Source organism: Polistes canadensis, unplaced genomic scaffold (assembly GCF_001313835.1).
Source record: "Polistes canadensis isolate GaletaPanama2010 unplaced genomic scaffold, ASM131383v1 scaffold_315, whole genome shotgun sequence".
NCBI classification, from domain to species: domain Eukaryota; kingdom Metazoa; phylum Arthropoda; class Insecta; order Hymenoptera; family Vespidae; genus Polistes; species Polistes canadensis.
In genome coordinates, this window is record NW_014569862.1 from 1 (window position 1) to 14,985 (window position 14,985).

The 14,985-nt window shown below is 28.4% G+C and overlaps 6 protein-coding genes across 7 annotated transcripts; 5 read left to right on the forward strand and 1 right to left on the reverse strand.

Moving 5' to 3' along the window:
- Nucleotides 1-6: 6 nt before the first annotated feature.
- On the forward strand, nt 7-1,688 carry LOC106791540 (YEATS domain-containing protein 4). The gene is made up of 4 exons (XM_014757224.1): nt 7-667; nt 786-1,067; nt 1,138-1,318; nt 1,433-1,688. Exons 1-4 carry the CDS (start codon nt 620-622, stop codon nt 1,603-1,605), a joined length of 684 nt encoding a protein of 227 aa, XP_014612710.1. The 5' UTR covers nt 7-619; the 3' UTR covers nt 1,606-1,688.
- Nucleotides 1,689-1,841: 153 nt separating this feature from the next.
- Nucleotides 1,842-5,505, forward strand: LOC106791541 (meiosis-specific with OB domain-containing protein). The gene is made up of 8 exons (XM_014757225.1): nt 1,842-2,053; nt 2,144-2,275; nt 3,102-3,370; nt 3,450-3,672; nt 4,049-4,165; nt 4,254-4,416; nt 4,501-4,708; nt 5,287-5,505. Exons 1-8 carry the CDS (start codon nt 1,933-1,935, stop codon nt 5,470-5,472), a joined length of 1,419 nt encoding a protein of 472 aa, XP_014612711.1. The 5' UTR covers nt 1,842-1,932; the 3' UTR covers nt 5,473-5,505.
- A 312-nt stretch (nt 5,506-5,817) lies between these two features.
- LOC106791526 lies at nt 5,818-7,615 on the forward strand. The gene is made up of 6 exons (XM_014757207.1): nt 5,818-5,963; nt 6,091-6,265; nt 6,365-6,540; nt 6,624-6,782; nt 6,877-7,228; nt 7,313-7,615. Exons 2-6 carry the CDS (start codon nt 6,115-6,117, stop codon nt 7,474-7,476), a joined length of 1,002 nt encoding a protein of 333 aa, XP_014612693.1. The 5' UTR covers nt 5,818-5,963; nt 6,091-6,114; the 3' UTR covers nt 7,477-7,615.
- Nucleotides 7,616-7,965: 350 nt separating this feature from the next.
- LOC106791539 lies at nt 7,966-10,360 on the forward strand. Of its 2 annotated transcripts, XM_014757223.1 has the most exons (6): nt 7,966-8,566; nt 8,803-9,125; nt 9,212-9,426; nt 9,524-9,596; nt 9,666-9,752; nt 10,100-10,360. In XM_014757223.1, the coding sequence occupies exons 2-6, from the start codon at nt 8,872-8,874 to the stop codon at nt 10,278-10,280; spliced, it is 810 nt and encodes a 269-aa protein (XP_014612709.1). In that variant the 5' UTR covers nt 7,966-8,566; nt 8,803-8,871; the 3' UTR covers nt 10,281-10,360. The 2 variants fall into 2 exon arrangements, with proteins under 2 accessions (XP_014612709.1, XP_014612708.1); XM_014757222.1 differs by having other exon boundaries at nt 8,477-9,125.
- Nucleotides 9,594-12,076, reverse strand: LOC106791537 (importin subunit alpha-9). Its single transcript, XM_014757221.1, has 9 exons — nt 11,730-12,076; nt 11,422-11,634; nt 11,141-11,322; nt 10,843-11,038; nt 10,596-10,770; nt 10,387-10,522; nt 10,091-10,242; nt 9,946-9,992; nt 9,594-9,691 (listed from the first exon to the last, which is right to left on the reverse strand). Exons 1-6 carry the CDS (start codon nt 11,940-11,942, stop codon nt 10,419-10,421), a joined length of 1,083 nt encoding a protein of 360 aa, XP_014612707.1. The 5' UTR covers nt 11,943-12,076; the 3' UTR covers nt 9,594-9,691; nt 9,946-9,992; nt 10,091-10,242; nt 10,387-10,418.
- A 308-nt stretch (nt 12,077-12,384) lies between these two features.
- On the forward strand, nt 12,385-13,779 carry LOC106791525. The gene is made up of 4 exons (XM_014757205.1): nt 12,385-12,911; nt 13,011-13,130; nt 13,233-13,350; nt 13,434-13,779. The coding sequence occupies exons 1-4, from the start codon at nt 12,768-12,770 to the stop codon at nt 13,709-13,711; spliced, it is 660 nt and encodes a 219-aa protein (XP_014612691.1). The 5' UTR covers nt 12,385-12,767; the 3' UTR covers nt 13,712-13,779.
- Nucleotides 13,780-14,985: the final 1,206 nt, after the last annotated feature.

Sequence of the window (14,985 nt, forward strand, 5' to 3'; positions counted from 1 at the left end):
ATCGGAAGTGATTTCCTTGTAACTATGGAAATATTAATGTTCGCCTAGAAGCGCTGTTAGCTGTGCTAGAGTGCTAGTGCTAAAGTAGTTTGCTAGGGAATGAGCAGTAAGGATGGCGGCGCTAGTTGTCGCATAGGATGCAGTGGAAATCTGCTTATCGACAGCAGGTCGCTACAGTTATCCTCTTTTTTAAATAATTATTTAGCTTTTTATATATTATTCGTTAAATTCTTCATGCAGTTGTAAGTTTGTTTAAAATTTGGATATTGCATTGTAATCTTTTCCAGAAATTAATTATATTAATTGTATGTTATTTATTTAATTTTGAAATATGAATTTGTCTCATTAAATATATATATAATATATTGTAATAATTATTATTGTTTAGTGATGTGTAGTAACACACAATTGGTTATCTATTTGCATACATCATTTTTGTATGTATCCTACGTACTTATTATATTTAATTAGAATATATGCATGCTAAGAAATGAAAAGAAATGATGTTCTACTTTGGATTTACAATTTAAAAAAATTACAATTTTAATGAACTCAATGTTTCATTAATAATGTGTTAAGTGAAGAAACAGTTAATTGTTTATGTATATTAATTTTTACAATGGCAAGCACCAATGAATTTGGCCCGGATTCTGGTGGTAGAATCAAGGTATTTGAGGTTATATTTCACTTATTAAAATAGCCTCCACAACTATCAAGATTTAAAATATATTAACATGCTGTTACAATATTGAATAAAATTGTAATAATTGTAAATTATTTTTCAGGGTGTTACTATAGTTAAACCTATAGTTTATGGAAATATTTCTCGTTACTTTGGCAAAAAAAGAGAAGAAGATGGTCATACACATCAATGGACTGTTTACGTTAAACCATATCATAATGAAGATATGTCAACGTATGTTAAAAAAATACATTTTAAGTTACACGAAAGTTATAATAATCCTAATCGCATTGTGATTAAACCCCCATACGAATTGACTGAAACAGGTTGGGGTGAATTTGAAATTGTCATTAAAATATATTTTCATGATCCCAATGAACGACCTGTATGTATACACATCTACCTTATCATATAGAATATGAAAGATCTTTAATAATTACGTATTGTTTTTACAGGTGACTATATATCATATCTTAAAATTATTTCAATCGACTCCGGAGATACAACTCGGAAAGAAAAGTTTAGTATCTGAATTTTATGAGGAAATTGTTTTCCAAGATCCTACAGCGTTAATGCAACATTTATTGAGTACCACTAGACCTATTTCCGCTGGAAATTGGCGACACAATTCAGATTGTAAATATAAAACATTCAATATTGTCAGATATATCAATTTGTTAGATTACTTATAAAAATGCTCTTTATATTTTTTTCATTACTTTATGTTAATATCTTATTTTTACCAAACAGTTGAAGCTAAAAAAGAGTCAACAATGAAGGCGTTGGTAGATGCACGTACAAAGATTAGATTGCAAGTGATAGAACTGAAAGAAAAATTGACATTGGCTAAAGAAACTATATCCAATTTTAAAGAAGAAATTGCCAAAATTTCCAAAGCCGGTGGAACTTTATCTGTAACTTAATATTTGTATATATTAACATTTTTTAATTAGATGTTATATACGTATGTAAGCAAATAAATTAAACTAAAAAATTTTGTAACAAACCTAAACATTATTATTATTTGTAACTGTATGAAGGATAGAATAGATAATTAAATACTATCGATTAATATCGAATTTTCGATTATCATATCGACATGACTCAACATGCTTTTTGATTGGTCTATTTTAAAAAGTCCGCCATAATTATCGTTGTTCACCCTTTATATGACTACCATATTCAAAAATTCGAGACACGTATTACAACCGGTGCGTTGTCTATTAATTATTACGAATTAATTTAAAGATATGTCAGGAATTTGTAAACAAGTATTACGAACATTAAAAGCAGGCGCTGTTAATTCTTTAGTTATTGGAATTATTATTAATAGTTCGAATGTAAGAACATTCGATGCTACACAAACGAGATGTACGAATTGGTCATCTTATTTTACAAACTTTATGATGTTAATATATTGAACGTGACTGTTAGCAAAAATATTTCATGAATTTGTTGCAGTTAATAATGGCGAACGTGCTGTTTGGACGTTTACGTTACGAGATTCCGAAGAAGATTTTATAAACGTAACTGTGTGGGGTACAGTAGAATATGTTAAAAAATTAGTAACCGCTTTTCATATAGGTTCAATAGGTTTGTATCATATATTTTAATAGGAAATTTATAATACAATTTAATTATAACAATTAATCCTTTCGTTACTAGCGACTCATATATGGGTCGTCAATGCGAAGGCCCATATGTATGAGCATCCCTTATACGGGTAGTTCATGCAAAGGCCCCATATAAATTACTGACCCATATAGGGATCGTATGCAATATGACGTCATGCAAATACAAGTGAATTTATATGAAACGATACTTCTGCTAAATTATATCGCAACAAAAGGGTTAATAATAGATAGCGAAACGTTATGAATAAATTAGAGATATTTACTAACGTTAAAATTTACTTAAACATTGTAGTTAAATATTTTACTATCTAAATGGCAAGGTCATATATATGGCCTTATAACGTATAGATAAGCGTATAGATAAACGCATAAAATGCTAGCTAGCTAGATAAATAGATGAATAATTTTTGAACAAATATTATGTCATTATAATTGATATAATATATATATATATAGACCATAAGTTATTTAATTTGTTTAAATTTAATAATTATTTTTTTACTCTTATATATAATTATTTATTAAACAAATAATAGAGAAAACAAAATATAACGAATAAATTAGTTATTATTCACTACTGTTCAAGGAAACTTAAACGTTGCAATTGGATATTCAATTGTTTAAAAATAAGACCATATAGATAAATGCATTGAACACCAAACTGTTGTATGCTATTGTTTTTTTTTCTATTACAATTTAACATAGTCATTTATTTTATTGATCTGTTATTATTATGATTATTATTTATTACTATTATTGTTATACGTATTAAAATATGATTGCAGTTGAAGTGATAAATGCAAAAATATTAGCTCGACATATTGAGGACAAAGACGAAATTTTTGTACCTTTTGTATCAATTCCATATAAATTAATAGTGAACGAAGGTGTTGCACTAATACAGAACCATTATGCACCTGTTCATGATACCTATGAAAAATTATTAACAATACCAACTAAAAGCGCTGAACGTTTGCAAACATTGAAAAGTATATTAGAACAAATAGAAAATTTATGCGATCAATACGTCGACATTTTGGTTGTGGTCACGTTCGTACGTATAGACGTTATTTATTTTTTTTTTTTTATGTTAAAGATAATTTTTCAATTGTTATTATTAACATTGTGTATAGGTCAGCGGAGAACGTAATATAACCACTCGAGATGGTAGAACATTAAAATGTCGTAATTTCGAAGCTACGGATGGAACCAGCGAGTCACCAATAGTTTTTATACTTTGGGAAAACGAATGGATTGAAAGAGGAGCTACATGGCAGCCTAAATACACCGTTCTTTTTCTAGCCGACGCTCGTATCATGTTTGATAAATTTAAAAAGAAAACCGTCATAAGTATAGGTCCTAAATTATCTTATTTTATATAATATTATACATTTTTAATATTCCTTAACTTTTTTTTATATTTATATTATTAATTATATTATTTTTATACGAGGGTAGGTTGAAAAGTTGTGCGCCTCGCAGAAAAAGCTTTTATTATTGTTTTAAATAAAAGTGAATTGAGGGGACAGAAAAAAAAGTTGTTTCCATGTTAGATTCATAACTTTTCAATCCACTCAAGTATAAAGAAACAACGTAAGTTTTTGTCGTTTAAATTAATAGAAAAAAAAAAAACAAATAAATATGCAAACCTAAGAACGATAGAAATGGTTTGTCAGTAATTAATTATTGTATTATTGAAAAATTTAACGATACAATGTAATGATTTACTTAGTTAGAAAGACATTGATCACAGAGAATCCGAATATACCGGAGACAGAACTCGTAAGGAAAGCAGTAGATCACTTTGGTCGAGATATTTTTTCTGCCGATCCTTTTGCAGTACCTAATCGTGAGAATGAATTTAAAATGTTTTTTCTCTAAATTCTTTAATAGAAGATCAAATCAATGACATTTATTTTATAATTTGAACAAAATAGCCGATACGATTGTCACGGTGATGACTATAGAAGAAATTTCGGAAAAAATAAATCAAGCAGCTATCGTAGAAGATGGAAGATTACAATTTGCAACAATTTTGAAAGCGATGGTAACTGATATGAATTTGGATGACACTAATCCTGGTTTAATATCAACGAGATGGTATTTTTAATTTATCATAATATTCATCTAATAAATATATAAGTTGATATGATTATGATAAAGGAATAATTATTAAATTTACAGTGCTTTGTGTAAAAAATTAATTCTTAAAAATAACGACTCTTGTATGAATTTGGATTGTCCATGTGGCAACGGTACTCGTCCACCATTTAATGCAATAACTATTAACGTGAAAGTTAATTTAAAAGACGATACTGGATATCTAATCGGTTGTAGATTAAGTGGAGAAATTGCGGAATGTATTTTGGGTTGCACAGCTAATGAATTTCAGGTGATGATGTTATCCACAAATTCTTAAACCAAAATTCTATACCAACAACAACAACAACAACAACAACGATAACAATAAAATCATTAAAATTAATCATAAATGAATATATATATATGTAAGTGAGTTGAACATTTTTGAGCCTAGTTCAAAACTTTTCAACTCATCCTCGTATAGTTTTTTGGACACAATTGGTTCCTCTTGTTACGTCAATCGTAACATATGTGTATTTACATGAGTTCAAACGAGTATGGAATACGGAATATATAGAGAGAAACCATTTTGGTTGCTATATCGTTAACCGGTTTCCTGTATATTACCGATATGTATCGTTCCACAGCATGTATATTTACATATGTACTTGTGCATAATACATATACATGTATTTACACCGTACATATGCACGTACGAGGTCAAGAGGTTTTCTTCGTTCAAAGAAGAAAGCCAACCTCGACGTTATATTTTTTTATTATATTTTTATCCAAAAGTAATCATCAAAATTAAATTTTCTAATGAAATTAATTACGATTTATAATTAATATATATCTGTTTCTTTTATATGTGGATACAATATACTATAGGCTATGACAGTAGCTCAACGAGCCGATTTAAAATGGATGTATGTTATGGAAAAATGTGACGTACGTTTGCACGTGTTGGGACCAACGTCTCTCTTTCCTCGTGCTTTGTATAATATTTTATCAATGCGGCCAACTGCCAAAGAAGATAAAGAACTGAATCAACCGGATAAAACTTCTAACATTTAAAAGGATAATGTTAAGAAATATAAATATGACAATTAAAAAAGAAAAATACAAAAAATACATAAAAATATAATAAAGAGAGAATTTAATTTTATTCTTTTAAAAGATATATCAAAATATGACACAAACATATAAAGCGCGCGTGTGTTAATTTATTATCATTTATCAATGTATATATATATATTCTTATTTCATTTCTATTTGATAAATGATCAATCAAAATGTTTTTTATTTATGAATATCCAATAAGCGATAAAACATTTTACCAATCATAATTAACGAAAATTAATCAAACAAACGGTTATTAACGAACGATTAAATGATCAACGAACATTGTCAATCAATCGAGTAATCGATTTTAAAAAAAAGAGACACGAAAGAATCGATATTGTTATAATCGTAGGTGAGGGTAATGAATGACGCTATCATTGGGCCATGCCTCCTCCAGGCCCATGTTCTTTTAATTAAAAAAAGGATTAGAAGACGTATTTAAGGTAAATGATCAACGTTTTCTTTTTATTTAAATAATAAATAAACCAATAGAAAAAAATAATACTGAATAAAACATTAAATGATACTATTTGAATTTAGTTTCATGTTTGTTTTGTTTATTTTTGTAAGTAACCGAAGGAGATCCTGCAAAGGATGGAAGAGGACGTAGATAAAAAAGAAGAACAAGAAATTGTTGTAAATAAACAATCCTGTTCTTCCCCTAATTCGGACGAACAACTTAAATGTTCTCTCTATCTTTCCTGCAGTAGTATTATTCCTTGTGGTCAGGATCACCGAAGTCAAGGTAGATCGATTGAAAGAACCTGTGAATCCTTGTGAACACGCGCACACACACACACACACATTGTTTCTAACTTTATTATATTTATTATAATTATCAAAGATGGTGAGAATCTTCGGTCACGATTAGAAGAAGCTATTGGTAGTTCGGAACCTTCAGGAAAATGGCAAATTTTCGAAACTTTGTGCGGTTTTATTATAACATTTGAACGAGAAACCGATGTGGATAATCTATTACAACATTGCGATTTTGCACGACTTTTTGAAGGACCTGTACAAGTTAGTCATTATCATGTTTTATATAAATAGAACGTTTCAGTTTTTACTAATTTACAAATATTTCATGAGAGTTTATATATCAGGTAGCTCGATTTGCTGCAAGAGATACTCGTTATAAACAATTTGTGCTACTTCGTGACGTACCTTGGGCAATACCACTTCAAGAACTTAGCTCCGCGTTGGAGATGCAGGGAATAGCGACTGGGATTATCGAAAGATCGCGTCAATATGTTCGAGTTGAGGTAATCTCTCTCTCAATAATGATTTAAATAATAATCTTGCAATTAAGATTGAACCCAAAGAAATAAACGATGATAAGAACAATAATGCGTTTAGCTTTTGGAAGCGGAACATTACGAGCTTCTATTAAGACAAGGATTAGATTTCTTCAGTGTTGCACGCTTCAGTGCTATTCCCGAAAGATGGTGCCGTCCTGGAACTGGAAATATTGCTATGCCACCGATTATTTCCGGTAATTTCGCTCCAGGACATTCTCCTGAAACATCTAATTCTCATCAAGGCGATAGTGTTCTTCAATGTTATCGATGCCAAGGATTTTGGCACGTGGCTGCTAATTGTCGACATTTGCCAAGATGCGTTCGTTGTGGTGAACCGCACAGCGTTGAATTTTGTCCAAGACCAAGAAATAATCCTATCTGTTGTCATTGTTCCGGCCCACATCATGCGGGTAAATCTAATTCGATATAATCCCGTCCTTGTTGTTTCATTTTAATCTTCATTCATTGTATTCATTTTAATCGTCACATTTTAGGCTACCGACAATGTCCTGTTAGATTGCAATTATCCAACGCTACTCCTATCAGCATCACTTTAAGCACAGCACGTGCTGAAGGCCAATATTCGTCGAATCCTACAAATAATAAATCAACGCCTTCACCCCAAGGGTTGTCACCATTAAAACCAAACCTTTCTTAAGCTATCGTTAAACGATTTGGGTGATCATTTTCTCATCTTTCCTTTGATATCAATTACTTCAAATCTTTTAAATTTCATGTTGATATCATGCGATCCATGATTCATGTGATCTATAGTTAAAGACTGATTATAGACTTATTCTCCGATAACTAGGCTATCGTGCCACAATGTTACGTACGAAAGTTTCTCTTTTTCAACGAAGAAATCGTAAAAGTAATACGGAAATAACTTATTTTCTCTCTAATATTTCTTTTTTGTCTAATATATTTTCTTTTGTTATTATTTTATTATTTAATAATATAAATATTTGTTTATGTGTACGGTATAATAAAAATTTATTTTAATAAAATGTATTCTCTCTCTCTCTCTCTCTATTCATTACGAATAAATGTAAATCGAATTTGACTCGTCACACTTCTTTTTAAAATACGTATTACAATTTTTAAAGAGTCGATGAAACTCGACTTACGAAAAGTTTGCTATGAAATTTATAATTTACTACTATCCGCAAAATAATGTAAACGTTTCTGTGTGTTTTTATATACATTTTTTTCCCTTCTTCTTGTCTGCGCCCCACTTTCTTCGTCCTAGTCGCAGTGAATGTTCAGTGAAGATTCCGTGATCAAACGACACACAACGTTGTTTCGAGTGACAGAGAAGGGATCATTAATCTAAGGAAAAAAGATATTGCACTCGTACAGTTATATTCAGTTATTTAATTTAATTCTATCGATAGATAATCTATTTTTACTCACGTGTCTAATTATTTCAAGATTAAAAACCGTGAATTACAAATGTTTCAAGTTAAATAGTGAAAGTATATGAACTCGAAGAAATATTAAAAAGAAAAAGAAATATATATTTATTACCTTATTATATATATATATTTGTGGAAAACGATTTTTACATATCAACTTTCATGTTTCAATGAACGTTTCTACGTAAACATCATGAAAAATATAGAATTTATCATCATTTTAAGGTAAACAAACACAAAAAGGAAAGTTAAATCTTGAAATGAATTATCAAAAAACCGCACGATGTCTTTTTTAACTATTACATATTCTATCATTTCCTACGATATAGGATGGTACGTTTTAAATGTTATCACTTAGAATTACTATAATACAATTGTCCTGTCACGTCAAAAAAAAATATCTTTTGCACGTGCATAATAACATTGTATTAAATAATTTTGTTAAATAATTGTACTTTATATCAAAATCTCAAACACAAGAGAATTTTGGTGTCTTTGTTTTCATTAATTAATTTCAAAGTAATTATCAATATGTCCGTTATTATATTTGTTTACGAAGAACGTGCAAGGTTTCAGATATAAATATTGTGGAAGAGATAACAAAATTATAAATCATTCGGATATCATTAATTTAATCCATGGATGAGAAATTTTGTTCTAATATCAAAATGACTTCGGTGAATGCGATAGTATTTATTTTACTAACGTTAACCGCGAGTAGTTTGCAAAGGCCTACTTTTTTTAAAAATACTTTCAAAGGATTGCGAGGAATTTCAACGAATGTAAATTTGTTGAAACACGTAAGAGCGGTTTACTATCACGAGCAAACCGTTGCTATCGTCGATCTCGGATTTAACAACGAATTACACGATTGCAATATCGTTGAAGTATAGTAAGTTGAATATGAAGTTATAACAATCATAAGAAAATAAATGATTAAATATATAATGTTTATATATAAATTCGCGTCTTATACAGTGAACCAGAAGAAGCTGTCGAAGTACTCAGAAATTTATCACTGACTGCAAATCCACAAAGAGTATCGTTTGAACAAATAATGAAGCTTCTACAACAATGTGAAACTTTGGATAGTATACAAACTCAAGATTTATTAGATACTTCGGAAGATAAGCAAGATGGAAAAAGTTATTCTCGAATAAGTCCGCTTACTTTATTTTCAGGAATATTACCAGGTAATTCATTACTGTCTTCTTTACTTTTTTTTTATTCTTTTTAAAGTATATCATTTTCGTATTGAACATTTAATTTCTTTGATTCATTTTTTTCGAGGAACAAAATGGTGTGGAGCTGGAGACATAGCTGATAATTATCACGATTTGGGACGAGAAGCAAATATTGATAGGTTCGAATACCTTTATTAATATCAAAATGCAAATAGAATTAATTAGACAAATACTTTCTGCTTCAACAGGTGCTGCCGCAATCACGATTTGTGTCCTGTAAAAGTAAGAGCTCATACATCGCGCTTCAACTTAAACAATAATTCTTTGTACACTAAGTAAGTGTAATACAATATTTTATTTTATATATAAATATTTAAAATAAAAATTTGATGTAGAATGCGCGAAAAGAATATACGCGCGTGTGTGTGTGTGTTTTTGAGGTGACGTGACTGAAAGTGTGTCTAAAAGTGAGACTGTGTGTGTCTGTATTTAAATTTTTAATTTTTAATAATTAAATATAAAATTTACCCTCTTTTTATTGTTTTCAAGCCTATCCCGCATTTCTTATAATATATCTATAAATATTAAACAATATTATATGTAAATGTGTTTATCTGTAAGGAATATAATATCAACACGTCTGATGAATCATCATAATTATTTTTAATCTTACCTATTTCAGATCGCATTGTACTTGTGACGAATTATTTTACAACTGTTTGAAAAATACTAAAAATTCAATTGCCGATCTTTTGGGTAACATATATTTTAATATTATAAGAGTGCCATGCATAGAGGATATTTCAAGTCGATGGAATCAAGAATCTGAAAAGCAATTTATTTCTGTGAAAATGAAGTATTAATCTTCTTTGATAAATTATTTGTTAAGCTTGTTTTCTATTTTAAATCTGACACAATCAAATATTAAAACAAATGTGTGAATGTATACTTTTAATTGATTATACATACCCCATTGTCGATGTAAATAATTTACTTTTATACTATCCCATCGTGGATGCAATAATTTCTTCTAATGGTGGTAAAAATGGGATGATATCTTGAATTGTTTGACTCACACTCGAGGATGCATGATTGCATAAGTTTCCTATAAAGATATTGATAAAGATATAGATTTGTCACATATAATTGTAATGATTAAATTATTTATGAATTTTTACCTAACAACCACAAGGTTTCTTTTCTTATATGCTTATGATGATGAGATAATAAAATTCTGAATAACTCTTGCGCATTCAAATCACCAATCTGTAGATCCATGAAAAATGTATTTACAATATCTTCAAGCGTGTTAGGGGTCAGTAAGTTTCCTAGTATACGTAAACATGCTGCAATCTGACATAATTCAATTATATTAATATTTAGAACAGAATATAGTATTTATAGAATAAAAAAACATATATGTACCAAGGAACTAGTATCAGACAAATAATTAGGAATAGACCGATGCAAAAAGTTAATGATAAATGGTAACACGTAATATAATGAACTGCCACATGCTACATTTGAAGATAATAATGCCAGTAGCCAGAGAGTATCAGAATTTTCTTCAAATAAGTGTCTGTATTTGCATGCTTCCGCAAGCTCCATCAACTCAGTTTCCCTGAAAAATAAATAAATTTATTAGCAATATTTACAATGGAAGATAATAAATATGGAATTTAATAGATAATTTTTAGTGTTTTTTTTTTTTAAAGTTATATACTTGATGAAAGAAAATCCCCCGTATAGGTAGTGCAAAGTTGCATATACTACGGAAGGAAGAATTTTATTATCGCATTCATTTAACAATTTTATTAGATAACATAGACACTTCTGCGCATGTAAAATTTCAAAAGCTTTTTGACTTTTGCTGGACAAATTTCCAATGGTCCAAAGACAGACTTCCTAGAATTAAGGTATTAATAATTTTTATCATGTGTGTGTCAATTTAGATCTATGTGAATATATATATATATATAAAAAAAACACACTAATATTATTTACCAATAAAGGACAGTTCAAGCTTTCACATTCGGCAATTAAATACGGAGATATATATTTGGCTATTGCTGTGCAAGCTTTTGTATTACCAAGAGCAATGTTGCAACAACAATTTGCAGCGCCCAATTGCGATATTGGATTGTTTCCAGAAATATCTCGTACCAATGCAAATATTAATTTGTTAACTTTTAATAATGCTTCAATATTCGATTCTGACTGAAAAATATTAGAATATTAATTAATTGATATTATTAAATTAAGCCTATCAAAATTTGTTGTTTTACAAATTTATTTATAAATATAATTAAAACCTGAATTAAAGCATTTTGCAAATGACGATAATCGTCAACGTTAAAACTCTTCTTTTTAAGCTTCTTCGCAATTTCTGTAACAAATGCTGGAGAATAAGATGCATATTGTATACATTCTCCAAGGGCAGGACGATTTTCATTAAGCACTCTGGCACGTTGCTTTTTCCTTTCGATACTAATAGTGTTTCTTATACGTTCTCTTATATTTTCCATTTTACAATTATTTTAACAACACTTTTATATTTCATTAATAATACAACGTTGCTCCATGAATAAAATACATTTTCACAAGACTACATTATCGTTCGAAGCACCATCTATCAATGAAACGTATAACTAAGATACCGAGTTCCTAACGATAGGCAATACCTTCATACATACGCGTATGAAAAAAAACTGAATAATTAGATAAATCGAATATGTGCCAATTGTAAGAATTTAATATTTTATGGAAAAATGATTATTTTTTTTTTTTAACAAACATAATATATGTTTTTATCGATCACTATGTAAACCTTCTACACGTTATACTTTCATAAAATAAAAATGTTCATGGGCTATTCACTCTGCTTGGGAAAAGAAATAAAAATGAATAAAAATACGAAGAGCCCAACGAATATTTTTCTTTGGGTGGACAGATATCACGAGAAAAAAGAAAAAGAAAATAAGAAATCTAGATAACAACTGATAAATAAATGATTTGCGTATGCGACGTTACATCGAAGGATGTATTTCAGTCCTAATAATAGGATTGCTTGAAAAATTCTGCGTAAAGTTTTATTGATTGTCTCGACGCTTCAGAAAACTTTTTTTTATCGAAAATTATAGGATATATGCGAATACAAAATTATATGCTTTCGTATCACACTCATACTTCCATAATTATGTAAAATATACTCGTGAGAAAATACTGACTAAAGAAAAAAACCTCGAATCTTATATAACTTTGCTGGTGTTTCTTGAAAGGGAACGTGTAAGCTAGAATTTTTCTTTGATATCATCGATCGTAAAAAGATCTTTGGAATTGACAAAAAAATAATGGATTTGTTTACCGATGGCTATTACAAACTCAATCGTTTACTTCTATTAATAATGGGCCAATGGCCTGATCAAAATTACAAAATCAAATTAATTCTTATGATTAACACGGTCTCTTATTTAAGTTTCTGTTTGTTAGGACAGGTAAAAAATATTCAAATCTTTATTCATATTTCTGATTTATCTTGATATTTCACATCTGCATATTCTTTTACATAATTGTGTTTGAAAAACAAAATTTAGATAATTAAGCTGGTCAAAGCTGGACACCATTTGGATCTTATATTCGAAATTTTAGTATCATTCTTGTCTAATAGTATTTGCATAATAAGGTACTGCAATTGCATCGTCAATGTGAAAAAGGTGAGAAATTAACAAAAAAGAACCAAAGAAAAGAAAATATTATCATAAAATTCGATAAAAAGAAAATAAAATTAATAATTTTTACGATCGTATATCTCATAGTTTACAAAATTGTTGGAAGATATTCAAGATCTTTGGAATGTGACAAAAACGAAGGAAGAAATAGAAATAATGGAAATGTATGCTAAAGAAAATAGAAATTATACTTTATTTCTTACAGGTAAAAAGAAAAGAAAAATGTCAGGACCCGTTTAAATTTCGATATATTTTTTAAATTATTTAATATTGTACCATTTGTTGTAGCGGTCAGTTATTTTTCCTTAGGTTTCGTAAATTTGTTATCTTTGATGCCGTGCATATTGGACATCGTTTTGCCACTTAACGTTACGCGAACACGTAAATTTTTGTATCAAGCAGAATTTTTTCTCGATACGGAGAAATATTTTTATCCAATTTTATTGCACACATGGATAACTATGTTTTTTGGCGTAACTATATTGGTCACTACGGAAAGTATATTTCTTTTGTTCGCTCAACATTGTTGCAGTATGTACAAAGTACTTTGGTACGTGAATCTATGAATTTTCCCATGTGTTTTTTTTTTTTTTTTTCATAATTAATGTCATAATAAAAGAGATTAAAAAATTAAGACAAATATTTAATCTTATCGTAAATAATTAAATAGGTGTTTAATATGTTTCATTGAATTATTATTTTCTTATTTCAAAAAGAAATCGATTAACAGTTCGTATAATTTTCATTATGATTGTTTTTTTTTAAATAAAAAATAATTATTAGTTACAGATTGGAGCATGCTTTCGATACAAATTTAGAAAACACTGACATGGACAATGCTTATTACAAAGCTCGTTATAAAATAACGGATTGCGTTAAATATCATACACAAATCTTGGAGTTGGTATCAATGTGGCTTGGATTCATTGATATAAATCAATCATTCATAGATTTTTCTTATTACATTAAAACACGCCGTTTAATTGATAACAAATATTTCTTTAATACCATTTAATATCGTATAATTGTGCATCAATTGTTGTTAAAAAAACATTTATCATGATTCATAACTACCACGAATTATCAACAATGCAATAATTATTTGTTCATTTTAATATTAATCATATTTTTCTTTTTTTATTATTTAATCGCATAATCAATGCAACATGTAAACATCAAATAACATTCACGTAACATGCATTATTATATAATAAATGTTAATCATTTGATCACTTATACTCTTAAATATTTTTTATGATAATATAAAAAAAATATATAGTTATTTGTATTTAAAAAAAAAAAGAACAAAAATTAGTAAGACCATGATTTCTTTTTTAAAATGACATATTATTTTTCTTTGATCAAGGTTCGTCGCAACTATTATTTCCTATCATGAATATTCTTTTATTATTCAATTTTTAATCATTGTATTATTAACGAGTATCATTTTGGTTCAAGTAAGTAAATATTTTTATTCAATTATCGTTCTTTCGGTGTTTATTTTCCCACATGTTTATATTATCTATGCATGTAGTAGGAACATATATATTTTGAATGACAAATTTATATTTTTTGCAATTAGATTAAAATGCTTCTTGGAAAATTAGAAGTATTATTATATTTAACTTTACTTGGAAGCATTTTTTGTCATGGATTTCTTTGTGCTTATCCTGCACAAAAAGTTATGGATCATAGTAATTTTTTATTCGAAAATGCGTTAGTAATAATATATATATATATATTTTTTTTTTAAGTATTGAATTATATTATAATTAAAAGAGTATATTATATTATTATTATAATTTCATTGTATATTATATTTCTATCAATTTGTAGATAC